This window comes from Notolepis coatsorum (assembly GCF_963971535.1).
Source record: "Notolepis coatsorum genome assembly, chromosome: 1".
Classification (NCBI taxonomy): Eukaryota; Metazoa; Chordata; class Actinopteri; order Aulopiformes; family Paralepididae; genus Notolepis; species Notolepis coatsorum.
In genome coordinates, this window is record NC_140165.1 from 310,327,139 (window position 1) to 310,353,067 (window position 25,929).

Genomic DNA, 25,929 nt, shown 5'->3' on the forward strand with positions numbered 1-25,929 from the left:
TTGTCGATCTGCGAGACATAAGACACTATCCAGAATAGATTATGTCTTTGCATCACAGAGACTATTTGATAATTATGAAGTGGAAATGATACCCAACGCACTATCAGATCACTGTTATTTACTCCTTAAAGGTACATTTGGTATACTATCCTCCCGAGCCCCAAGATGGCGATTTAACTCGTTGCTGCTTAACAACAAGGAATTCATTACACAACTCAAAGAAGCTCTTATAGTATTCCAACGGGAGAATGTAAACTCGGTGCAAGACCCCAGAATAATATGGATGTCGGTAAAGGGAATGATCAAAGACTTCACGGATAGCTTTTCCTCCAAAATGCGCAAGAATCAAAGCACAAAACTGGATGAGCTGGAAACGCTTTACTCAACGTTATTTAATTCTCTGAAATACAACAACTCAACTCGACTAGAAAATCAAGTTAACGTACTAAAAATAGAGATCAATGACATATACAGACAACAATCGGAAATACAAATACGCAGCACAAGACAACAGCAGTACTCCCATGGTTCCAAACCCAGCCACCTATTAGCCATGCGATTAAGAATTAATGCAACATTTGCAGATATAACTACCATTAGAGCACAACAAGTACTTGTAACAGATCCTGTAAAAATAAACGATACATTCAAAGTATTCTACTCCGATTTATATAAATCAGAAATGACCTTCGATCAAAACAAAATGGACACATTTCTTAATCAAATTATTCTCCCTAAACTTTCAGAGGATGACGCTAAACAGTTAGAAATACCGATCACACTAGAGGAACTCAAGAAGGCCATAACCGCAATGAAAAGTGGTAAGGCTCCAGGAAGAGACGGTTTCCCATCAGAAATGTACCTTTCTTGTTGGGACATAATTGGCCCCTTATTACTAAATATGATCTTATACTCAGTCAAGGAGGGGAACTTCCATAAAATTGACAATATTGCACTCATAACAGTCCTCCTTAAAAAAGACAAAGACCCCAACGAGTGCGGTAGTTATAGACCTGTAAGCCTCCTCGGAACAGATATCAAACTGTACTCTAAGGTATTAGCCATCAGATTACAAAAGCATATGACGTCTTTAGTTCACCCGGACCAAACTGGCTTCATAGGAGGCCGCCTGATCACTGAGAACATAAGACGTATACTGCACGTACTTGATGCCGACAAGGAGGACACCATACCTAAGGCGATGCTGTCCCTGGATGCTATGAAGGCCTTTGACAGGCTGGAATGGTCGTATCTGTGGGCAGTGCTAGAAAGGATGGGGTTAGGAAAAGGATTCATCGATATGATTAAAGTATTATACAAAGACCCATCGGCCATGATTACAACAGGCACAATCATCTCTGAAATATTTCCGGTATCACGCTCTGCCAGACAGGGTTGTCCTCTTAGTCCCGGACTGTTCAATCTATCATTAGAGCCTTTAGCACAATATATAAGACAATCCCAATCCATAGATCGTAATCAAGGGCACACAACAAAAAATTTGTTTATATGCGGACGATGTAATATTGTTCATGAAAAACCCCAACACCACATTGCCTCATCTGCTCAAGTTGATTGAGGACTTTGGTGATTTATCGGGATTTAAGATAAATTGGCCGAAGTCGGCTTTCCTTCCACTTAACACCCCTGCAAAAAAAGATACAACCCTCCCAGGACAGATACCGATGGTAAAACATTTCAGATGCTTGGGAGTGGAAATATTCCCTACCATAAGACAAACGGTGAAGCACAACTACACAAAAATCCAAAACAAAATCAAAGACGACCTTGATAGATGGGCAAAACTTAAGAACACAGTACAAGCACGGATATCAATAGTTAAGATGGATGTACTACCTAAAATCAACTTCTTCTGTTCAATGCTACCGTTACCCCCTCCAGAGGGTTACTGGAAAAGATTACACTCCTCCACATACAAATTTATTTGGAATAACAAACCACCACGTATAAAAAGATCCACCGCACAGAGAAATAAAGCAGATGGTGGCATGGCATTTCCAGATTTTTTCCTATATTTTAAGGCGTACTCATTAAGTCCATTGACAACATGGTTTGACTCCCAAGCATTAGCATCTTGGAGAAAAATAGAAGAAAACATAGTAGCCCGACATAGACTGAAGGACATAGCATACACTAAACTACCAATCAAGCACTGTGAACGAAAATTTGGCCCCATAATTACTCATGCGATCCGGATATGGCGTGAATCACAAAAAAAAAATCCTAACCCACAAGAATGGCACAATCATACTCCCTTATTCAATAACAATGCTCTCTTAATTGGAAAACGACCTATAAGATTCCCTATATGGGAAGAGCAAGGCATACACTCATTAGGGGATGTTTTTAACAAACAGGGTTTTTGTAGTGATAAAGAAATACGCAAAAAATTTAATCTCACCAAGTCCACATGGCTTTTTTACAAACAGTTAGAGCTATGTTTGAAGTCTCACGGTGTTCCATTAGACAGACCAATTGAACACCACAGATACCACAAATTCTTCTACTCAAGAGAGGCATCGAGAGGTTTTGTTTCAGAATTTTATCATCAATTACTAACGTCCTCGTATGAAACCCTCCAACTTGACTCTGTCTGGAGGAGGGATATACCAGACCTGGAAAATGACTTTGATTGGCAAGGAGCCTGGGCAAATGTCCGACTTACATCAAGGAACCCGGATCATCAACAAATCAATCTTAACTATATTCACAGGACATACTTGACTCCTATAAGACTGTGCCGAATGGGGCTCAAACAAGATTCCAAATGCACCCAATGTACAAATGGGGACGAAGGGACATTTATGCACATGTATTGGGACTGCTCACCAGTTAAGGCATTCTGGAAAGATGTGACCCAACAAATATCAAAACTCGTATCTTGGAATATACCTGTACACCCCTCGGTATTGCTGTTGAATGATGTTTTTGAGTTTGCAGTGAATCCACAGCTAAAGAGATTGGTTTTATCGGGTATCACAGTAGCCAAAAAGCTGATCGCATCACGCTGGTTTCAACCGGAAAAAATGTGCCGTAAAGTTTGGTTTCTTACATATCTCGATGTAATTTACCATGAAATATCTACAGCAAGAATTCTGGGTCTCAATGAATCCAAAATGTCAATGTGGTTAGAAGTGGTGGAGAGAATAAAAGCTAGCTTATAATGGTAGTGTCTGGTTAGGTGCGAGGGATAGTGGAGGTACTTCTCAAGGTGGGGTCCGGGAGGGGGGGGTTCGAGCTGAGCATATGTGTGTAGGGTTTTTTTTTTTAGATAACAGGTATTATGGGTATATCTTATATAAAACAACTAACCAAAAGGTGATCTCATTGGATGTGCCCTGACAATTAATGCTTGTATATCTTATCGTGTGTTGTCATGTTTGTTTATATGTTTGTTTAAAAAAGAATAAAAAAATAAAATACAAAAAAAAACACGTTTGTCTCGAACAGAAGTCTAGACGTGAGTTGTTGCAGGAAGATAACAGCCTGAGGGAGAGACGGGGAGGAAAGTAGTCTCCTCCCCGCGAAGCGTTTGTTTGGTGGAATGTTCCCCTGAACTGAGACTGAAGCTCGGCCACACGAACCACGAGTCGTCCGCTACGTAGGGAACGTCTTGCTGCTCGGGCAGCATATGGTGTTTTTCTTTTCTTTCCTTTTATTTTTCCACTGATTTTTTTATTTCAACTAGGACTGTTTTGTATTCCGTTTCTGACTGGGAACATGCAGGTCTCTCGGACCAAAATATCTGTACATATCCCACTCGTACTAGTTACGCTGCTGGACTGGACAGTATGACTACTACCATACGATCTTTACAGCTGTATCACTGTAAATATTATACTACGACTCTGTACATACATCTGATTAGCACTACACTCAGTAGTACTGATTTGTATATCTTGTATATATCCGGTTTAATCACCTGTATATTGCTGTTGCACTTTACTGCTACATTTGCACTCTGGTTGGATGCCAAACCTCTTTTCGTTGTACTGTACTTGTGCCGTATGATGACAATACATTTGAATCTAATCGAATTCATTTCTAAAAGGTCAAAGACATCGCAGCGCCTCATCTCCCACGACATCCATTCGAACACCTTCAACTACAAGAGCACCTACTCCATTGAGATCGTACCCGTCTGTAAGGTAGAGAAGCACTGTTACTTTACTCACTCAAGCCCTGCCCTCTTTTATTTATCTTCCAATCACAAACTGTCGCTTCCTCCATGAGGCCACTCCCATCTTAATGAGACTGAGAATGCTCCGCTCAAATTTTAGGTTGTATATATAAACGTTGATTTATTATTGATTAGGATTATAAATATATGGTTAAATATGTGGTCGTTCTTGGGATTATTTCAACTCCCAATTGTTTGATTGGAATTTGATTATGTTGCTTGTCTGTGAAAATAATTGTATGTTGCTTGTATAGGGGAGTACTCGATAATCGGAATATGCCTGATTGTATGAAAACACTAGTATCAATGGTTCATCCTTGTTTGCTACACTTGTGTAAAAGACGTTTTTGAAATCAGGGTAAAAAACAGTGGTGGGATTATTATGTAAATGTTTGTGACAAAGTCATAGGAAATGTGAGTCCAGGACTATTGCAACATATTCACACGGTAACCATTTTGCTCTGATGTCATGCTCAGGTTGGGATTCCTGAGCATGCCACATGGGAATAGGGTGAAAAGGAATCCCAACCCGAGCATGACATAAGAGCAAAATGGCCACCGTGTGAATATGTTAAGTTCTCTCGTCATTCTCCATGTTGAGAGTACAAAACTCTCGCTGGGGTTTTCATTGGGGGAAATAACCACTGATGGGAAGCCAGGTGGGCTGGCATTGGCCTCTCGCCCCCCCCTCCCCCCATCTCACTTTGACCTGACCTTTGACCCCAGCGTGTTCTTTGTTTGTCTGGTTGCCAGGACAACGTGGTGTGCCTGTCCCCGCGGCTGGCCCAGAGCCTGGGAAACATGAGTCAGGTGCTGGTGTGCGTCCGCGTCACCAGCACCATCCACCTCATCGACCCCCACACCCTGCAGAGTGAGCGAGCCGTGCTTTACACTTTATTCATTTATTTATTTATCCTTTATTTAACCAGTACAATGACGGCCCCAAAGGTCAAAAGGTCCCCTGGGAGAGGGGAACGGGGACACACAAAAAAAAAAAAGGGCGAAAAGAGACAGATGGTACATGCATCACATAATTTATTTAATTTAACCAGGCAGGTCGATTAAGAAAAAAAATTCTTATTTAAACAATGACGGCCTGACGAGAGGGTAACCGGGAAAGGGGACAAAAGAAATGGAATCAAATTAAATGGTAAAGAGACCGGCGATGGTACAGAGATGAGTGAAATAATTAAAACACGCATCAAACAAACAACCAGATGAAATTACAAGGTATAATAATAATAATAATAATAATAATAATAATAATAATAATAATAATAATAATACATTAAGCAGAACAAACGCATTACAGTTAAAAGGCTGGGTGACAGCTGCAGGTGTGTGTGTGTGTGTGTAAACAACTCTGAGACGGTCATTATGGATACATTTGTCCATCGTCTTTTGCATCTTGTTCCAACTGCTGGGAGCATCCTTTAATGATGACCACTGCTATAGGCGATGATGCATAATACTTGTGTCCGAGTGTTGTAAAAACGTGTTGTAGAGAGTTGTGAAAACGCATCAAGGATCGGAAGTAATCGTCATATTTTTCAATGGCGGTTCAACTGGTGGAATGTGCTGCTCAGATACAGTCTCCCTCTGCCGTACCAAACGGAACCCAGTCTGCTTACCACATGTTCATCCTCTCTCTCTCTCTGTCTCCCCCCTCTCACTCTGTCCCCCCTCTCTTTCTCCCTCTCTCTCTGTCCCCCTCTCTCTTTCTCTCTCTGCCCCTTCTCTCACTCTCCCCCCTCTCTCTCCCCCCTCTCTCTCACGCTGTCCCCCCTCTCTTTCTCCCTCCCTCTCTGTCCCCCCCCCTCTTTCTCTCTGCCCCCTCTCTCACTCTCCCCCCTCTCTCTCACTCTGTCCCCCCTCTTTCTCCCTCCCTCTCTGTCCCCCCCTCTTTCTCTCTGCCCCCTCTCTCACTCTCCCCCCTCTCTCACTCTGTCCCCCCTCTCTTTCTCCCTCCCTCTCTGTCCCCCCCTCTTTCTCTCTGCCCCCTCTCTCACTCCCCCCTCTCTCTCCCCCTTCTCTCTCACTCTGTCCCCCCTCTCTTTCTCCCTCCCTCTCTGTCCCCCTCCCTCTCTGTCCCCCCCTCTTTATATCTGCCCCCTCTCTCACTCTCCCCCCTTCTCTCTCACTCTGTCCCCCCTCTCTTTCTCCCTCCCTCTCTGTCCCCCTCCCTCTCTGTCCCCCCCTCTTTCTCTCTGCCCCCTCTCTCACTCTCCCCCCTCTCACTCTGTCCCCCCTCTCTTTCTCCCTCCATCTCTGTCCCCCCTCTCTTTCTCTCTCTGCCCCCTCTCTCTCACTCTGCCCCCCCTCTCTGTCTCCCACTCTCTTTCTCTCTGTCTCCCTCTCTCTTTCTCTCTCTGCCCACCCCCCCCTCTCTCTCTCTGCCCCCCCCCCTCTCAAAATAGAGTTCACTTCTGCTCCTAATCACAACACGGCGCGCCACATGTGACACAAACACACACAACGCAACACATTCCCAGGGAATACAATTAATATAACACACACACACGGCAGAGTGGCCCCTGTGCGCACGCAGAGAGACGTGCTATTCAACGCTTAAAGGGTCACGTACGGTACGGTTGAAGATCCATCGGTTATTAATGTCCCTCACATTCGGTCTGATGAGGAGTCGTGAGCATAGATGTCTGGCGCACCGCAGGCCGGCAGAGGAGGGCTTTACAGCGCTCTATGTTTTTAATTAGTGATCAAAGTCGAGGCTCTTCCTGACGGCAGAAAGGGGTGTTTCGAGCAGCCGGGGTCCAGCAGCGCCGGCGTTTGTTCATTTTTTTTAAAGCTGTTTTGTGTTTCTTGTCATGTTGGATAAAGAGCTGTTTACACGTAAAGGACGTAGGCTTGGGCGGTATAATTTTTTTCATTCCGTCATACCTTGCTGACATAATACCCCGGTATACGGTATTACTTTCATTTTCATCAGCGGGGGGGGCGGAGCTAACAATATACTTGTTATCACCATACATAACGCTTATATTGAAACACGTTGACATTAGGGCCGTTCTTTCAACCTAAAAGTGCACTTTCTTCAACCTCTAACCTAAATTCCTTAGCAACCTGTGTTTCCAAGTAAACAAATCACAGAACGGTAGCCAGTTAGTAGGTATTAACGTTAGCTCTCAGAACGGTAGCCAGTTAGCCAGCGCCATCCAGGTATTAACGTTAGCTCTCAGAACTATAGCCAGTTAGCCCGCACCATCCAGGTATTAACGTTAGCTCTCAGAACGGTAGCCAGTTAGCCCGCACCATCCAGGTATCAACGTTAGCTCTCAGAATGGTAGCCAGTTAGCCCGCACCATCCAGGTATTAACGTTAGCTCTCAGAACGGTAGCCAGTTAGCCAGCACCATCCAGGTATCAACGTTAGCTCTCAGAACGGTAGCCAGTTAGCCAGCACCATCCAGGTATTAACGTTAGCTCTCAGAACGGTAGCCAGTTAGCCAGCACCATCCAGGTATCAACGTTAGCTCTCAGAACGGTAGACAGTTAGCCAGCACCATCCAGGTATTAACGTTAGCTCTCAGAACGGTAGCCAGTTAGCCAGCACCATCCAGGTATCAACGTTAGCTCTCAGAACGGTAGCCAGTTAGCCAGCACCATCCAGGTATTAACGTTAGCTCTCAGAACGGTAGCCAGTTAGCCCCGCACCATCCAGGTATTAACGTTAGCTCTCAGAACGGTAGCCAGTTAGCCCGCACCATCCAGGTATTAACGTTAGCTCTCAGAACGGTAGCCAGTTAGCCCGCACCATCCAGGTATCAACGTTAGCTCTCAGAACGGTAGCCAGTTAGCCCGCACCATCCAGGTATTAACGTTAGCTCTCAGAACGGTAGCCAGTTAGCCAGCACCATCCAGGTATTAACGTTAGCTCTCAGAACGATAGCCAGTTAGCCCGCACCATCCAGGTATCAACGTTAGCTCTCAGAATGGTAGCCAGTTAGCCCGCACCATCCAGGTATTAACGTTAGCTCTCAGAACGGTAGCCAGTTAGCCAGCACCATCCAGGTATTAACGTTAGCTCTCAGAACGATAGCCAGTTAGCCCGCACCATCCAGGTATCAACGTTAGCTCTCAGAATGGTAGCCAGTTAGCCAGCACCATCCAGGTATTAACGTTAGCTCTCAGAATGGTAGCCAGTTAGCCAGCACCATCCAGGTATCAACGTTAGCTCTCAGAATGGTAGCCAGTTAGCCCGCACCATCCAGGTATTAACGTTAGCTCTCAGAACGGTAGCCAGTTAGCCCGCACCATCCAGGTATTAACGTTAGCTCTCAGAACGGTAGCCAGTTAGCCCGCACCATCCAGGTATTAACGTTAGCTCTCAGAACGGTAGCCAGTTAGCCAGCACCATCCAGGTATTAACGTTAGCGCTCAGAACGGTAGCCAGTTAGCCAGCACCATCCAGGTATTAACGTTAGCTCTCAGAACGGTAGCCAGTTAGCCAGCACCATCCAGGTATTAACGTTAGCTCTCAGAACGGTAGCCAGTTAGCCCGCACCATCCATGTATTAACGTTAGCTCTCAGAACGGTAGCCAGTTAGCCAGCACCATCCAGGTATCAACGTTAGCTCTCAGAACGGTAGCCAGTTAGCCCCGCACCATCCAGGTATTAACGTTAGCTCTCAGAACGGTAGCCAGTTAGCCCGCACCATCCAGGTATTAACGTTAGCTCTCAGAACGGTAGCCAGTTAGCCCGCACCATCCAGGTATTAACGTTAGCTCTCAGAACGGTAGCCAGTTAGCCCGCACCATCCAGGTATTAACGTTAGCTCTCAGAACGGTAGCCAGTTAGCCCGCACCATCCAGGTATTAACGTTAGCTCTCAGAATGGTAGCCAGTTAGCCCGCACCATCCAGGTATTAACGTTAGCTCTCAGAACGGTAGCCAGTTAGCCCGCACCATCCAGGTATTAACGTTAGCTCTCAGAACGGTAGCCAGTTAGCCAGCACCATCCAGGTATTAACGTTAGCTCTCAGAACGATAGCCAGTTAGCCCGCACCATCCAGGTATCAACGTTAGCTCTCAGAATGGTAGCCAGTTAGCCAGCACCATCCAGGTATTAACGTTAGCTCTCAGAATGGTAGCCAGTTAGCCAGCACCATCCAGGTATCAACGTTAGCTCTCAGAATGGTAGCCAGTTAGCCCGCACCATCCAGGTATTAACGTTAGCTCTCAGAACGGTAGCCAGTTAGCCCGCACCATCCAGGTATCAACGTTAGCTCTCTGAACGATAGCCAGTTAGCCAGCACCATCCAGGTATCAACGTTAGCTCTCAGAACGGTAGACAGTTAGCCAGCACCATCCAGGTATTAACGTTAGCTCTCAGAACGGTAGCCAGTTAGCCAGCACCATCCAGGTATCAACGTTAGCTCTCAGAACGGTAGCCAGTTAGCCAGCACCATCCAGGTATTAACGTTAGCTCTCAGAACGGTAGCCAGTTAGCCCCGCACCATCCAGGTATTAACGTTAGCTCTCAGAACGGTAGCCAGTTAGCCCGCACCATCCAGGTATTAACGTTAGCTCTCAGAACGGTAGCCAGTTAGCCCGCACCATCCAGGTATCAACGTTAGCTCTCAGAACGGTAGCCAGTTAGCCCGCACCATCCAGGTATTAACGTTAGCTCTCAGAACGGTAGCCAGTTAGCCAGCACCATCCAGGTATTAACGTTAGCTCTCAGAACGATAGCCAGTTAGCCCGCACCATCCAGGTATCAACGTTAGCTCTCAGAATGGTAGCCAGTTAGCCCGCACCATCCAGGTATTAACGTTAGCTCTCAGAACGGTAGCCAGTTAGCCAGCACCATCCAGGTATTAACGTTAGCTCTCAGAACGATAGCCAGTTAGCCCGCACCATCCAGGTATCAACGTTAGCTCTCAGAATGGTAGCCAGTTAGCCAGCACCATCCAGGTATTAACGTTAGCTCTCAGAATGGTAGCCAGTTAGCCAGCACCATCCAGGTATCAACGTTAGCTCTCAGAATGGTAGCCAGTTAGCCCGCACCATCCAGGTATTAACGTTAGCTCTCAGAACGGTAGCCAGTTAGCCCGCACCATCCAGGTATCAACGTTAGCTCTCTGAACGATAGCCAGTTAGCCAGCACCATCCAGGTATTAACGTTAGCTCTCAGAATGGTAGCCAGTTAGCCAGCACCATCCAGGTATCAACGTTAGCTCTCAGAATGGTAGCCAGTTAGCCAGCACCATCCAGGTATCAACGTTAGCTCTCAGAACGGTAGCCAGTTAGCCCGCACCATCCAGGTATTAACGTTAGCTCTCAGAATGGTAGCCAGTTAGCCCGCACCATCCAGGTATTAACGTTAGCTCTCAGAATGGTAGCCACGTAACCCTCTGCTGGCGCGTGCTGTGCACTACAATCAACTTAGTGTAATAGCAGTCTGTGACGTCATACCGCCCAAGCCTAAAAGGACGTCTCAACTAGTTTAAATACTAATATATTTACACGTCCAGCAGTTAAAGGACGTCTCGACTAGTTTAAATACTAATATATTTACACGTCCAGCAGGTAAAGGACGTCTCGACTAGTTTAAATACTAATATATTTACACGTCCAGCAGTTAAAGGACGTCTCGACTAGTTTAAATACTAATATATTTACACGTCCAGCAGGTAAAGGACGTCTCGACTAGTTTAAATACTAATATATTTACACGTCCAGCAGGTAAAGGACGTCTCGACTAGTTTAAATACTAATATATTTACACTTCCAGCAGGTAAAGGACATCTCAACTAGTTTAAATACTAATATATTTACACGTCCAGCAGGTAAAGGACGTCTCAACTAGTTTAAATACTAATATATTTACACGTCCAGCAGGTAAAGGACGTCTCGACTAGTTTAAATACTAATATATTTACACTTCCAGCAGGTAAAGGACGTCTCGACTAGTTTAAATACTAATAGAAAACCATATTCTTCAGCTCAGGTTTGCTGCCTCATCTCATTAGAGATGAGAATCTAAAGAAATTAAAGACTCATTAATAGGGATGCCCCCCGGACCCCGGTTTTAAACGGGAACCGGTACTATATTAGAAAATACCGGAGTATTTATAAGCTCCGACGTCCTCGGTACTGCTATCGATACTCTAGAGAAATTATTATTATTATTATTATTATTTAAAAGTTGCGAACGATCTCTCCTCTCTCTGTCTCTGCACGAGAAGCAGCGAGTCATTATTACACACACTCCTCGCGAGTCGCGCTACACATACATACGGGTACTCCTTAATGAAAGCGCTGTCAATAGTATGCAGCTGCAGCACGTCAGACAGCAGCGCTTACAAGCCCCGCACATACAAGCCCCGCACACCTGATGTGCTGCAGCTGGAAGCATCTCAGCGCTGTCTCCGTGCCGACGCGCGCTGCACACAGACACAGACAGCTCTGCATGGACTGACGGCCCGAACTCACTGCTCACGAATGAACACGGACGGACGGACGGGCGGCTGCCTCTTCACTTCCGCTCCCATGTTAACGCACGATAGTAGGCACACTGGCCGCGAGCGGGAGCGCGCCTCCCTAGTGGCTGGCGAGCGGCAAGCTATTTTTTCGCCTCGATCCTATTTGAGGCGGCGCGCCACGCGCATTGTCACAGAAATACAATTGAATATCTGCATTATTACCACAGATATAGATGTTGTTCAACCAGCTGTGTCTGTATCTGCAAATAAACGCCTTGAATGTTTGTCTGTATGTTTGTTTATACCTATAACTATTACAATGTTGCATAATAATAATAATAATAATAATAATAATAATAATAATAATAATAATAATAATAATAAGCTCTTGCTGCTGCTGGGGCTACACGCTGCTCTTTCAGGAGTACAGTCACACTGATCATCATTCTAAAATGACTGACTTTGCATATAGACTAGGCATTTACAGCTGTCCCAATGTAAATATGCCTTCCTCGGTGCGCTTCCGCACGCTCAAGTCGTAGGTCCAGTGTGCCTGACCAGGCGCGCGATCTCACGAGGGAGCCGCACGTGAAATTCGTTCGTGAGCAGTGAGTTCGGGGCGTGAGTCGTGATGGCGGATAGAGCGAAGCGTTCACAAGTGCAACAAAACATTTGCCAGTAAGGGTGGCAATACGAGCAATCTATCAAAACATTTGTTTGCAAAACACTATATTAGTGTGCAGAAATGCGCCGTATTCGACTGCCTTGCGCGCAGTGGTCCATCTGCATCCACGTCCACTGCAGCCGGTAAGCCAAGATACGGAGTTTCCTAGGCTAATAACGAATTATTACAAATAGGCTAATAAACAAAATAATTGTTTAGCTACAAATACTACAATCTAAAAACTTTTTATAGATCGTCAAGCTGAGGTCAGCCACCAATGTGTCCCAGGCCAGTGAGCCCAGGGCCACCACACATCCTCCCTCTACCTCCCTCCACCACCCAAAGTCCTTTCTCCCTAGCAGCTAGAGGAAAGATGACAGAGGATAGGGTGAACGAGTGTCACAGGGCTGTGACAAAGTTTGTTGTCAAAGGCCTGCACCCGTTCTCTACAGTGGAGTCCAAGGACTTTAGGTAACAACTAATCATTCAGTGTATATCGTTTTTTTTGTATACATAGTTGTCTAACTTGTCTGTTGTTGTTATAAGTTATTATTGAAGCAGCTATTCCCACCACTCCACACACATTTACAATAATTCAATCATTTCTAATCTTTACTGTAGGGAGATGACCAATGCTCTCAACTGCAAATATAAAAATCATAAAAAAATTATCAAAAAGAACCGATAAGAGTATCGATAAAGTACCGAACCGTTAAGCAGTATCGATAGGAGTAGTAGTATCGATAAAATCCTAACGATACCCATCCCTACTCATTAATCATGACGTCATCTCTTCTCTCATCGCCGACAGTCGCCGAGGTGGACGGCAGCACGTACTGGCGTTACCCCTTCAACAGTCTCTGTCACCCACGGCAACTGGAGGAGTTCATCGTCATGGATATCGACCACATCAGAGACCTGAAGTTGGGAGCGGGGGCTGGCCTGAGGTCCAATAAGGTGAGAGGGTGTGTGTGTGTGTGTGCATGCCATCTTCTGTGTTGTAGGTAGAAGCTTTGCAAGGGAGCAGTGCAGCTGGAGAACAAATTGCATTATGGGAAGGAAAAATCAATAATGTCCCATTACATTATCCCCGTTCTTGCGCATTGGGATTGGAGGCCAACAACTGCGGCACCTGGGGGTGTTTGTGTAAACGGCTCTGGGAATTACATCTGTAGGGATCCTGTTAATCTCCCACATCTTCTGGGCGCCGGGCTACTGTTAACGATGCTCGCCTCTTGGACAATGAAGATTAATGGTGTTGTTTTGGGCTGAAAGAAAGTAAATTGTGTGCGTGTGTACTTGCATTGCTATACTACAGGGGACACTGACCTGTTCACACACTCACGCAATGGGTACCGAAGTTATGGTTGGGTTATGGTTATGGTTTAGGGATAAGGTTAGGGTTAGTTACAGAATGCATGTAAGTCTATGTAATGTCCCCCATATTTCACATAAACAAACGTGTGTGTGTGTGTGTGTGTGTGATGTGTTGCAGCACACCCTGGCGGAGGTGTGGGTGCAGAAGACCTCAGAGATGCACACTAGTCAGCAGTACCACTGTCGCACCTTCCTGGGTCACCTGCTCAACATAGGAGACCTGGTGCATGGGTACGTAATGGAGGGAGAGTTGGGGGGAGGGAGGGAGGTAGGGAGGGGGGTAGTGAGGGTGGATGGATGGAGGGGAGGGAGGGAGATCAGGGATAGGTATGGAGGGAGGGGTGATTGGTAGGGAGGGTTGGTGGGAGGTAAGGGTACAGGGGGAGGGCTGGTGAGGTCAGGGTGCAGGGTTAGGGAGTGGTGGGAGCTCGGGGGTAGGGTGGGATGGAGGAGTGATGGGACATCAGGGGGTATGGAGGGGTAGGTAGGTATGGATGGAGGGGTGATGGGAAGTCAGGATGAAGGGGTAGGTATAGAGGGAGGGAGGAGGGGTTATAAGAGGTCAGGATGAAGGGGTAGGTATAGAGGGATGGAGGAGGGGTTATAAGGAGTCAGGATGAAGGGGTAGGTATAGAGGGATGGCGGAGGCTTTATAAGAGGTCAGGGTGAAGGGGTAGGTATAGAGGGATGGAGGGGGGGTTATAAGGGGTCAGGGTGAAGGGGTAGGTATAGAGGGATGGAGGAGGGGTTATAAGAGGTCAGGATGAAGGGGTAGGTATAGAGGGATGGAGGAGGGGTTATAAGAGGTCAGGATGAAGGGGTAGGTATAGAGGGATGGAGGAGGGGTTATAAGAGGTCAGGATGAAGGGGTAGGTATAGAGGGATGGAGGGGGGGTTATAAGGGGTCAGGGTGAAGGGGTAGGTATAGAGGGATGGAGGAGGGGTTATAAGAGGTCAGGATGAAGGGGTAGGTATAGAGGGATGGAGGAGGGGTTATAAGAGGTCAGGATGAAGGGGTAGGTATAGAGGGATGGAGGAGGGGTTATAAGAGGTCAGGATGAAGGGGTAGGTATAGAGGGATGGAGGAGGGGTTATAAGAGGTCAGGATGAAGGGGTAGGTATAGAGGATGGAGGAGGGGTTATAAGAGGTCAGGATGAAGGGGTAGGTATAGAGGGATGGAGGAGGGGTTATAAGAGGTCAGGGTGAAGGGGTAGGTATAGAGGAGGGAGGAGGGGTTATAAGAGGTCAGGGTGCAGGCAGAGGGGTTACAATAGAGGCCAGTGTCTGGCCACCGTGTCTGTTAATCTCACTTTTACTCGTCCCACAGCTATGACTTTGCCAATTCCAACGTCAACGACGACCACTTCAACAAGATAAACCCTCACAACACTCCTGACGTGGTGAGATACACTAAGACGACTGAACAACCTGCATTTTCATTAAAAAAATAAATAAACACTGCAGAGTAGGTTGACACTGACCTCTAGTGGTTCTTTACAGAACTAAAAATACAGATTCCCTTGGAGGAAATCCTTGCACCTCGTTTACACACTCTGGTGTAGCTGTGATTACTCTATTGTGATATTACATTATTCAATCATGTATATTATTCAATAATTGTAATGGTATGTATTTTTTTTTACATGTCCTTCCAGGTGCTGATCAAGAAGGTCTACGACCGGAACCAGAGGGTGAAGCGCAGGAACTGGAAGCTGAAGGAGATGGACCTCGACAGGGAGGACAATAACACCGACGACGAGAGGTAGGAGACCCACACAGCTACCTGCAAGGTCCTTGTGGTCCTTAGACAGGCTACCTACAAGGTCCTTGGTGTCCTTAGACAGGCTACCTGCAAGGTCCTTGAGGTCCTTAGACAGGCTACCTGCAAGGTCCTTGGGGTCCTTAGACAGGCTACCTGCAAGGTCCTTGGGGTCCTTAGACAGGCACATGCAAGGTCCTTAGACAGGCTACCTGCAAGGTCCTTGAGGTCCTTAGACAGGCTACCTGCAAGGTCCTTGAGGTCCTTAGACAGGCTACCTACAAGGTCCTTGGGGTCCTTAGACAGGCTACATGCAAGGTCCTTGAGGTCCTTAGACAGGCTACCTACAAGGTCCTTGGGGTCCTTAGACAGGCCACATGCAAGGTCCTTGAGGTCCTTAGACAGGCTACATGCAAGGTCCTTGAGGTCCTTAAACAGGCTACATGCAAGGTCCTTGAGGTCCTTCAGTCAGCGTGTACACTACAGACAGGAGCTTAACCCTATCGACTTTCCATTAGTTTGTGGCTAATTAGCCTGAGCTAATTGAATTGACTGGAAGCCCAATGAGACGATGTATTAGAATGACTGTTCTGATCACAGGCTTCACTGTTGTCTCCCTGCCTACAGTTAGTCACCTCTGATCACAGGCTCCACTGTTGTCTCCCTGCCTACAGTTAGTCACCTCTGATCACAGGCTTCACTGTTGTCTCCCTGCTGCCTACAGTTAGTCACCTCTGATCACAGGCTTCACTGTTGTCTCCCTGCTGCCTACAGTTAGTCACCTCTGATCACAGGCTCCACTGTTGTATCCCTGCTGCCTACAGTTAGTCACCTCTGATCACAGGCTTCACTGTTGTCTCCCTGCTGCCTACAGTTAGTCACCTCTGATCACAGGCTCCACTGTTGTCTCCCTGCCTACAGTTAGTCACCTCTGATCACAGGCTTCACTGTTGTCTCCCTGCCTACAGTTAGTCACCTCTGATCACAGGCTTCACTGTTGTCTCCCTGCCTACAGTTAGTCACCTCTGATCACAGGCTCCACTGTTGTCTCCCTGCCTACAGTTAGTCACCTCTGATCACAGGCTTCACTGTTGTCTCCCTGCCTACAGTTAGTCACCTCTGATCACAGGCTTCACTGTTGTCTCCCTGCTGCCTACAGTTAGTCACCTCTGATCACAGGCTCCACTGTTGTCTCCCTGCCCCTACAGTTAGTCACCTCTGATCACAGGCTCCACTGTTGTCTCCCTGCTGCCTACAGTTAGTCACCTCTGATCACAGGCTCCACTGTTGTCTCCCTGCTGCCTACAGTTAGTCACCTCTGATCACAGGCTCCACTGTTGTCTCCCTGCTGCCTACAGTTAGTCACCTCTGATCACAGGCTCCACTGTTGTCTCCCTGCTGCCTACAGTTAGTCACCTCTGATCACAGGCTTCACTGTTGTCTCCCTGCTGCCTACAGTTAGTCACCTCTGATCACACAGGCTTCACTGTTGTCTCCCTGCCTACAGTTAGACACCTCTGATCACAGGCTTCACTGTTGTCTCCCTGCCTACAGTTAGTCACTTATGGTACTCTGGATTAGATCACATCTAACAACACATCTCCTCTCAGGTGGAATCTTAGGTTCCCCGTCCCGTCATCATGTGTCAGTTTGGGGGTCCTTGACATGAAGAAGTTTGAGAACCAATATACTATACTTATCACCACTGTCACATTCTCAACGAGTACAGAATCCTCAGCTGGGAAAACCTCACAAAATACACTGATGCCTGCCTACTATTCAAGATCTTAAATGGCAAGGCCCCCCCACCCCTCTGTACTTTTATCAAACAAAAAACATCTTATAATAGGTCCACAAGATCTACCCAGAGAGGGGACTGTACTGTGCCGTTTAGGTCCAGCTCCTTCAGTCTGTCCTGTTTTGTAGTCAGAGCCACTCAGTTCTGGAACACCCTACCAACAGAAGACACTGTGCTACCTACCACACCTTTACAAAAAAACGCAATACCTGGTTATTAACCAATCAAACATGTAATCACTTTTAATCATTTTATTATTACTTTTATTATTATGTTGTAAATACTGTGTTGCACTGTTAATGTTTCTTATATATTATATTGTCGGTCTCATAACATCTTGCCAAAAGGACTACAGTTGCGAATTAGCCAGCTGGCTAAAACTGACACATTTACAGAAATGTTTATTAATGTGTACTGTCCTTTAAAAAATAAACTGAAACTGAATGGAAACACGAGATACTATAACCTCTACGTGCCCGTGGTGGTCAGCTGTTTCCTGTTGTTAGTGTTAACCCTCATCGTCGCTCTGTGTGTGTCCTCAGACAATACCAGGACTTCCTGGAGGACCTGGAGGAGGACGAGGCGCTCAGGAAGAACGTGAACATCTTCAGAGGTGAGACGCTGTTGTCTGGTTGAGCTTGTCTTGTACAAGACGAGGTGTATGTTAACTGTGTGTGTGTGTGTGTGTGTGAAATAATTCGCGGCGACAGTGGGTCGGGAGGTAGAGCGGTCATCTGGTAATCCGGAGGTTCCCTGCTTTGATTCTCGGGCAGCGTGTCGAAGTGTCCTTGAGCAAGACACTTTTAACCCCTAACTGCTCCAGATAAGCAGGGCGTGGGCACCTTGCACGGTCGCCTCTGCCGTCGGTGTGCGAGTGAATGTGAGGAACAAATTGTAAAGCGCTTTGGATAAAAGCTGCTATATAAATGCACCATTTACCATTTTAATAAGTGTGCTTGTGTGTCGAGTCGCTAAGGTGCAAAATCTGATATGGGGAAAATAACCTTACATTTGTCAAGTAATTTATTTATAGAGCACATTTAAAAGCTCGAGAGCCAACCAAAGTGCTGTACAGTACAGTCAAAGCATAAAATCAATGTCCTATAAAATACAAAAAAGGCACAACAGGACAGGACGGTACATTAAAAAAATAGGACAAGCGGATAGGGGAGCACAAAGTACAGTATAGCACACCGGGGACAGAGGAGCACAAGAAGAGATACAAGAGGGAGGGAGCAGGATATAAATTGCACGGGAGTGTGTGGGTTAAGGCCTCTGCATGCTACAGAAACTTCAAAGCAACTTCAACACAACATCGACAAAGCAACGGTGTTGCAGACACATTACCTTTATGCTTCTGCAAAATCAACGCGCAGCCTATGATGCAACAAAATGTACCCCGGATGTGCGGCTCGAGCGCGCCCAGCCCGCCTGAATACTTTGGGCAGCCGAAGGTGCGCACTCTAGCAATTACAAACGGATTTCCCTTCTCAACCATACATCGTTAGTATAATAATAGCCCTGTTTATGTTTGTTTTCGTTTGTGTTCTTGTATATAGTGTAATATAGTTATATCGCCACATCAACCCAGTCCATCCCCATTGTTTCCCCAATCTCCTTCCACGAATTCATCGTCATAATACTAGCCTTGTAGTCTTTAGACCCGCTATTATATAAATGTTGGTACTTTCGGACCTCCTCTGCAATACGTTCCTGCATTTGATTCATTTTAAACAAACAATTAAACAAGTGTAATGAAACAATACACTAGCTATCGAGCTCCTGTCAGAAAGTTTTCTTTTGGTCTCGAGCTCCTGTCAAAGTTTTCTTTTGGTCTCGAGCCAGGAACACTAGAAGTGACAGACAGCCCCGCCCCCATTCACTACCAACCAATCACTGCTACGCAATACCAACGCAACGGGTCTTTAGATTAGATTTTGGACACAGGTACGCAACGCCCTCGCAACACAGTCTACAAGACTGTCTGCAACAAGCGCGCTGAAATCGCGCCGATGTTGTGTTGAAGTTGCTTTGAATTTGCTGTAGCATGCAGAGGCCTTTAGGGTGTGTGGGAGAATCAGGATTCATCGAAGGCTAGGGAATAAAAGTGGGTTTTTAAACGGGCCTTAAATGTCTCCAGCGTAGGGGCAGATCGAATCTCCAGGGGAAGCTGGTTCCATAGTTTGGGGGCTACGGCCTTGAAGGAGCGATCGCCTCTCTTTTTTTAGTCTGGGGGGGGGGGACCTTACATTTGTGGTGAATTAAGCCACACGGCTGACCCCGTCGACTAACGATGTTCATCCCCTTTGTGTCGATCTGAATTCCAGATGCGTCTAAGCCTCCGGTGGAGAGCGACACGGACGACGAGGGCGCCCCGCGGATCTCCCTGGTCGAGATGCTGGAGGACCTCAGCCTGGCGGACGCCACCGGGGGCGACGGCGCCGACATGATGATGGAGTAGCAGCAGCCCGTCCCTAGGATCCCGCCGCGTGGATCATCCCACGAGAAAACGAGGGTGCCGAGTCTCATCATCGTCGTAGTAATGACCCATCATCGGTTCACTCGGAATCGAGCGGCGACTGATTTCAAGTCAACCCACTCGCAAATTAACTTTATGTCCAAGTAAATTACACATTGCACAAATGTGTAGTCTTTCTAACTGCGATGCAGTGACCTCTTTTCCTATCGGACCCCCCAGGCCTTATTATGGGGTGTTAGCAGTGCCGTGCAACGCTTTGCTATCATGTGCTCACAGTTAAAATGAATATAAACGACTGAGATCTTCACTGCTGCATGGTCACTAACCAGGGTGACGTGGTATTTCTGCTAACTCCACTCTGATCCCGTATGCAGTTATTTGTCATTTGGGGCCTTTTTCACAGGGCTCTTAAAACGTTCTCCTATAGTCTCCATTATGATTGGACGTTGGTTGCCGTGTAAACGGAGAGCTGTATAAGTACATTATATCAAATAAACATTTATTATTGGTCAAGTTCTTTTTGAAGTTCTGTACTTCTGTATGTATTTGTGATGGGGGGGCGGGGGGGATATATTGCACTTACATTTACATTTAGTCATTTAGCTGAACGCTTTTATCCAAAGCGACTTACAAGTTCTGTACAACAGGTCAGCAGGAAGGAAGGGTACAACTCTTTCAGCTGAGTAACTATGTTCATTAAACAGTGTTGAAACTTGGGTGCTGCAGTGTTGAGTGCATAGTAGTGGAGACATTATTAGCATAGTAGGTAGTAATATAGGCAAGGAAGACTATTGAATAGAAAAGTGCATGATATTGATGGTAAAAGACAAGTTTTAGTTTTTTTGTTTTTCATTTCAGATATTGATTGAAGAAGTGTGTTTATTAGTCGATGGCGGAAAATTGGTCGGGTTTCAGCCGGACTCCTAACCGGTGGGAAGTTTGTTCCACCATTGTGTGTGTGAACAGGGGTGAAAATGGAAATACACAATTTTCCTCTCTGATTTATCCACTAGAGGGAGATTGTAGGGAGGCAGTGCAACCAATGACTGACCAGTGACCACTAGAAAACCTAGAATTTTTTAACAACACTCAACTGCACATCCTCCCTGGCTGGAGTAGCACATCCTCCCTGGCTAGAGAAGCCCATCTATGACCTAAAAGAGTAATGATCCGAATACAAGAGCAGAATGCTGATATGACGACGTGTTTGTTTTTCTGGTCGTTTGTTGGTGTGTGCGCGCTGGTTTCTGTGTAGCCCATACCGCGGCTCTGGAGATGGTGTTTTGAAATTCGCATGGGACACTTTTTCCAAAGCCACTGTCGTAGATTAGGCTCACCTGCTGCTGACACTGCAGCTGATTGGGGTGGTTTGTTGTGACGTCCACAGCAGTTTCTCTGTGGTCACTCGACCTTGCTGTGAAATGACTAGGGATGGGTACCGAATTCGGTACTTTTTAAAGGTACTTACCGAAACACGTCGGTACTACCGAGTATCGATTCACGTGAGATACCGTTAAAAAAATATATATATATATACCGGTATATATATATAGCCTATATATATATTTTTTTAACTTTTCTTTTCATGTCAACGTTCACACGCACAATATACGCTTACCTAGGATTTGACTTGATTCAACAACAAAGCAGTCGGGGCAATGGCAAGCCGAAAACAGTCGAAAATGTGGTTATTTGAAGTTTGGATATTTTTTTTTCACAACTGAGGTAGGTAGATTACATTTTAGAGACTAAAGTACCGAAAATGTGAACGGTACCCATCCCTAGAAATGACTATTACTTTGTTTAGCGTTGTAAATGGTGCGTTTATATAGCAGCTTTTATCCAAAGCGCTTTCGAATTTAGTTCCTCATTCACACACCGACGGCAGACCATGCAAGGTGCCGACCTGCTCATCAGGAGCAGTTAGGGGTTAAATGTCTTGCTTAAGCTCTGAACTAAATCGCATCTAAAAACAATGATCTTCTCAGATACGTAAGGGTTCCCTGAGACAAATGAAATGGGGGGCGGGTCCCTGACCTATTACGTGTCAATTTGGGGGTCGCTGACGTGGACATGTTTTGAGACGGTGGTTCGGGAGGTAGAGCGGTCGTCTGGTGATTGGAAGGTTCCCGCTCCTCCCGGGCAGCGTGTCGAAGTGTCCTTGAGCGAGACACTTAACCCCTAACTGCTCCCTCTGCCGTCTGTGTGCGAGTGAATGTGAGGACGAAAATTGTACTTTGGACACAGAGGCTGGCACGGAAAGTGTTAATGGAATTTTATGGTTGATTTGGGATAGTGACAGATGATGGTATGTGACTGACTGACTGGTATCAAATGGGGCCCCCCTCCCCCTTTTCACTATATAGGGCTCCTCTCCACAACATTCAGTCTTCTTTACCTGGGCAATTTCAGCTGATCACCTGGGCGAGAGCCTCAGCCATTTTCTCTAACTACCATGTGTATATTTCCATCTGTCTGGCTACTAAACCTTATTAACTGGATCTCGGTTGACTGAGTACGTTCTTCAGGATATCCACTATATCCCACATATATGACTGACATTAATGGGCTTTTATGGTTGATTTGGGATAGTGACAGATGATGGTATGTGACTGACTGGTACTGATGGGCTTTTATGGTTGATTTGGGATGGTGACAGATGATGGTATGTGACTGACTGGTACTAATGGGCTTTTATGGTGATTTGGGATAGTGACAGACTGACAAATGATGGTATGTGACTGACTGGTACTAATGGGCTTCTACACAAACCATGTATGCTACTGGTTTCGGAAATGAGTGAACCTGTGTGTTTGCTAAGCTTCCGCAATAAACCAACCGAAAGCTAAACCCAACTGCCCCCTAAACACAGCTGCCATGTGCACAGAGAAAACCACTACTATGAAGCTCGAGGCGACGGAGTGCATTGGGGGAAACTTTATATTCCCGGGTATCCGGAGGGAGGGGTGTCTTTAAGCCTGGGTGGCACTTCTTCAATTCTTGCTACAAGAGGGAGGAGGAGGAGGAGGCTGGAGCTGGTTGTTACTTGTTAGGGGTAATCGGATCCACTTGGGAAAGTGAATGAAGTGAATCCCTTTTGTGGGCTACGGGGACAATAAGGAGTGGGGGTTCTCCTCTGATCTCTCTCCCCATGACCTCCTTGCACCTATGAGCCATACCATACCGTTATGCGTTATCTCCTTATTTGATCTAGTTTAGTTTATTTTTCTTGCCACAAATCCATAGTCTAAGCGAGAGAGAATATATTATTTGACATTTAGACTTCCACTGCCAGCATCTGAACTATCGTGGCAGTTGGTCTCCGTAGTTTAAAGTAGTGTTTGATCCCTGGATCACCAAGATGGTAAAAAAAATAAAACAAGCAAGCAGTGGCAACCGTGCGTAACGTTTCGTCGCCTACGGTAGCCCAGACTAGACAAGTGTCTCGTGAAATGCTCGCTCGTGCGGTGTGTGTGGAAGCTCTCATCCATCCACGCGGCACGGAGCCTTTCGGATATCGCCCTGACGCCGCGTGCGCGCTCATCCGCAACCAGTGCCACAGCAGCACGTGGGATACACATCAATAATGCAACGTGCCACTCCAAAGACCGGCCAGACAGAAGAGATGGATAGATATTATATATTATTATTATTATTAGTGCTGTCAGGCGATAAAAAAATGTATCTAATTAATTACAGGATTTGTAATTAATTAATCTAATTAATCGCATTTTAATTGCATAACTATTTTATGCCTGATATTCTATAATCATATTTTAAATTGCATGTGTCCAGATGGCAGAATTCAGTACTGTATCTACAAAACCTTCTGTTTAATCATCTTCCATCTATTAATTTGCTTAGATTTTTCAGGTCTGGTCAATTTGAGCATGGTGTTATTCAGTCAAAGATAAAAAAAAATAAAAAATTTATTGATATTCTCATTTGGTTCATTATAATTTACTCAAGCCTAGTAACAGACACAGTATTTCTGACACTGGGAATACATTCCCTGAGATCCATAGATGTCCCTAGAATCAGATACCAAGAACATGCAAATGGACCATATTAAAAAAAAGTCTGAAAAGGTGTATTCTACGTTCTTATGGAATGAATAAGATTAAAAAAAATTATAAAAAAAAAAGAAATTATACATTTTGAGTTAATTTTCATAACGCGATAATTTGCTGTGTAATTAATTAATCTAATTAACACCATAAACTGACAGCCCTAATTATTATTAATCCCTTTAGGGAAATTAGGGTGTCGTAATCAGGGCTATTATAGCTTTGTATTTTTCATTCGTTTTTGTTGTTGTTTTCAATTCAGTTCGTTTTCCAGAGTGGGTTTTTATCGTTTCAGTGTAATTTGTATTGCTTTTTTTTTTTTTTTTTTTTTTTACTTTTTCTCTCATTTTTCTATATTTTCTCCCATCCCAATTTCGTATCATCCAATTCAACCCTCCCCTGTCACGAACGCTGTTTCTTGCCTCCCACAAGCCGGCTGCAATGTGGACTAAGTCATACATAGCACAAGTCCCCTCCGGTACTTGAGGTAACAGCAGTTGCATCTTTTCACCTGCGCAGCTCGATCTCTCAGTGACGAGGAGTAACGCGTGGGAGGCTCACGCTGCCCCCGACACTTCCTGATTCTACTGCGCAGGCGCACCAACCGACCTGTAGGAGTCGCTGTCCACAACGCCCGATCCCCACCCATCAGTTTCCCACCCCTAATACGGCCAATGTGTATTAGTATGAACGACCAGCTAAACTGAAAGCAGTGTGGAGCGCTGGGCTCGAACAGGCAAGCCCAGCGTTTCCGTCATTTGTGGCGAGCGCCTTGCCCACTACGCCACGTAGCCGCCATAATTTGTATTGCTTAAAGATGTTTAGTTTGTATTGGTTTTTATATAACGGCATGCAAATTTCTATTCTGATTGGCTGAAACAGTCAAGTTAGATGTGCTTATTTCTCATAACCCACGCTCGTGATCCCAGAACCCGCCAACAACCGAATTACAATCACTCCGCCAGTTCGACTTTGGCCAGAGAACTCCTGGGTCCTAATGTCCCTCAGGTTACATATATAAGAGTATAGTAAGTATTTGAACCCATTCCAAACCAGAAGAACTCGAGTGAATCCAGGTTAGCATTTGTACAATAATTTGTGTGTTTATGAGTGCTCTTTGATGCTGCATCAGACACAAACACAGACAGGAAGCAGCCTGCTATCAAGATGACATTTAATTTTTGAGGGCAGATTGTTTGCCATGCTGGGTTAGGTGATGGGTTAGGTGTGTGTGTGTGTGCATGCTCTCTTGAGTGCTGGTGGGTGAGGCTATGGCCATGCTCGCTATTCACATCACAAAACGAACCCCCCCACTCCCAAAATGTCAAGTTTATATTGTAATTTTCAGAATGATATTCATTGCCCCAGGCTGTTGCCGGGTAAAACAATTGGGCTGTTGCTCATTGGCTGTGCTGACCCCTGTAAATGCAGAGCGAAAGCCATTATCTTCGCCTACCGCAGACATAATGCTGTTGTTTAGTTTAGTAGTGATGCAATGCCAAGTAACACATAGCACTTTCAAGAGACATTGAAAAAACCTTTCATGACTTCTGAGGAAAATCCCCTATTGAAAGGGAGACAGTGTTGTAGTCGAGTCACTAAATCCCGAGGTCGAGTACCCAGTGTCCGAGTCCAAGTCCGAGTCACCAAAGCAAAACTGTACATTGGAATATTGACAAAACCATACTTGGTCATTTACTGTACATTGGAGGGGGTTGGGTTAGGACATTTACAGGGGCCAGTTTCGAATTGCAGTCTCCCGTAGGTGTTCTTTGAGAGTGGTTTTGAAAGTGGGTAGTGATTCACATTCCTTTACAGCTTTGGGTAGGGCGTTCCACATTGATGTGGCATAATTGCTAAACGTGTTTAGTCCCTTGTTTGAGCCGAATCTGGGTTTAACATGATTTGTGGAGCTCCCTCTGGTGTTGTGATTGTGGTATTCACTGACCTTTGGGAAGTATTTTGACATGTACATGGGTACCTTGGTCGTGTAGTGTATCTTGTAGACCAGGCCCATTGCAAGCTGCTGTACTCTGTCGTCTACTCTAAGCCATCCTCCTAGGTTGTCAAAGTGGGCAGGGGTGAGGTGGGTTCTAGGAGTAAGGTCAAGCCAAGCAGTAGTCTGACCAGTTTGTTTTGAGA

At 45.7% G+C, this 25,929-nt stretch overlaps 1 protein-coding gene across 1 annotated transcript in view; it reads left to right on the forward strand.

Moving 5' to 3' along the window:
* nmd3 (NMD3 ribosome export adaptor) overlaps window positions 1-20,236 on the forward strand; it is a 64,136-nt gene extending 43,900 nt beyond the window's left edge. Inside the window, exons 9-16 of the mRNA XM_084314760.1 lie at window positions 4,073-4,169; window positions 4,955-5,072; window positions 13,118-13,263; window positions 13,802-13,914; window positions 15,012-15,084; window positions 15,340-15,446; window positions 17,784-17,854; window positions 19,569-20,236. Of these exons, the coding sequence (XP_084170886.1) occupies window positions 4,073-4,169; window positions 4,955-5,072; window positions 13,118-13,263; window positions 13,802-13,914; window positions 15,012-15,084; window positions 15,340-15,446; window positions 17,784-17,854; window positions 19,569-19,702 (859 nt within the window). The 3' untranslated portion in view covers window positions 19,703-20,236. The remainder of the gene's footprint in view (window positions 1-4,072; window positions 4,170-4,954; window positions 5,073-13,117; window positions 13,264-13,801; window positions 13,915-15,011; window positions 15,085-15,339; window positions 15,447-17,783; window positions 17,855-19,568) is intronic.
* Window positions 20,237-25,929: the final 5,693 nt, after the last annotated feature.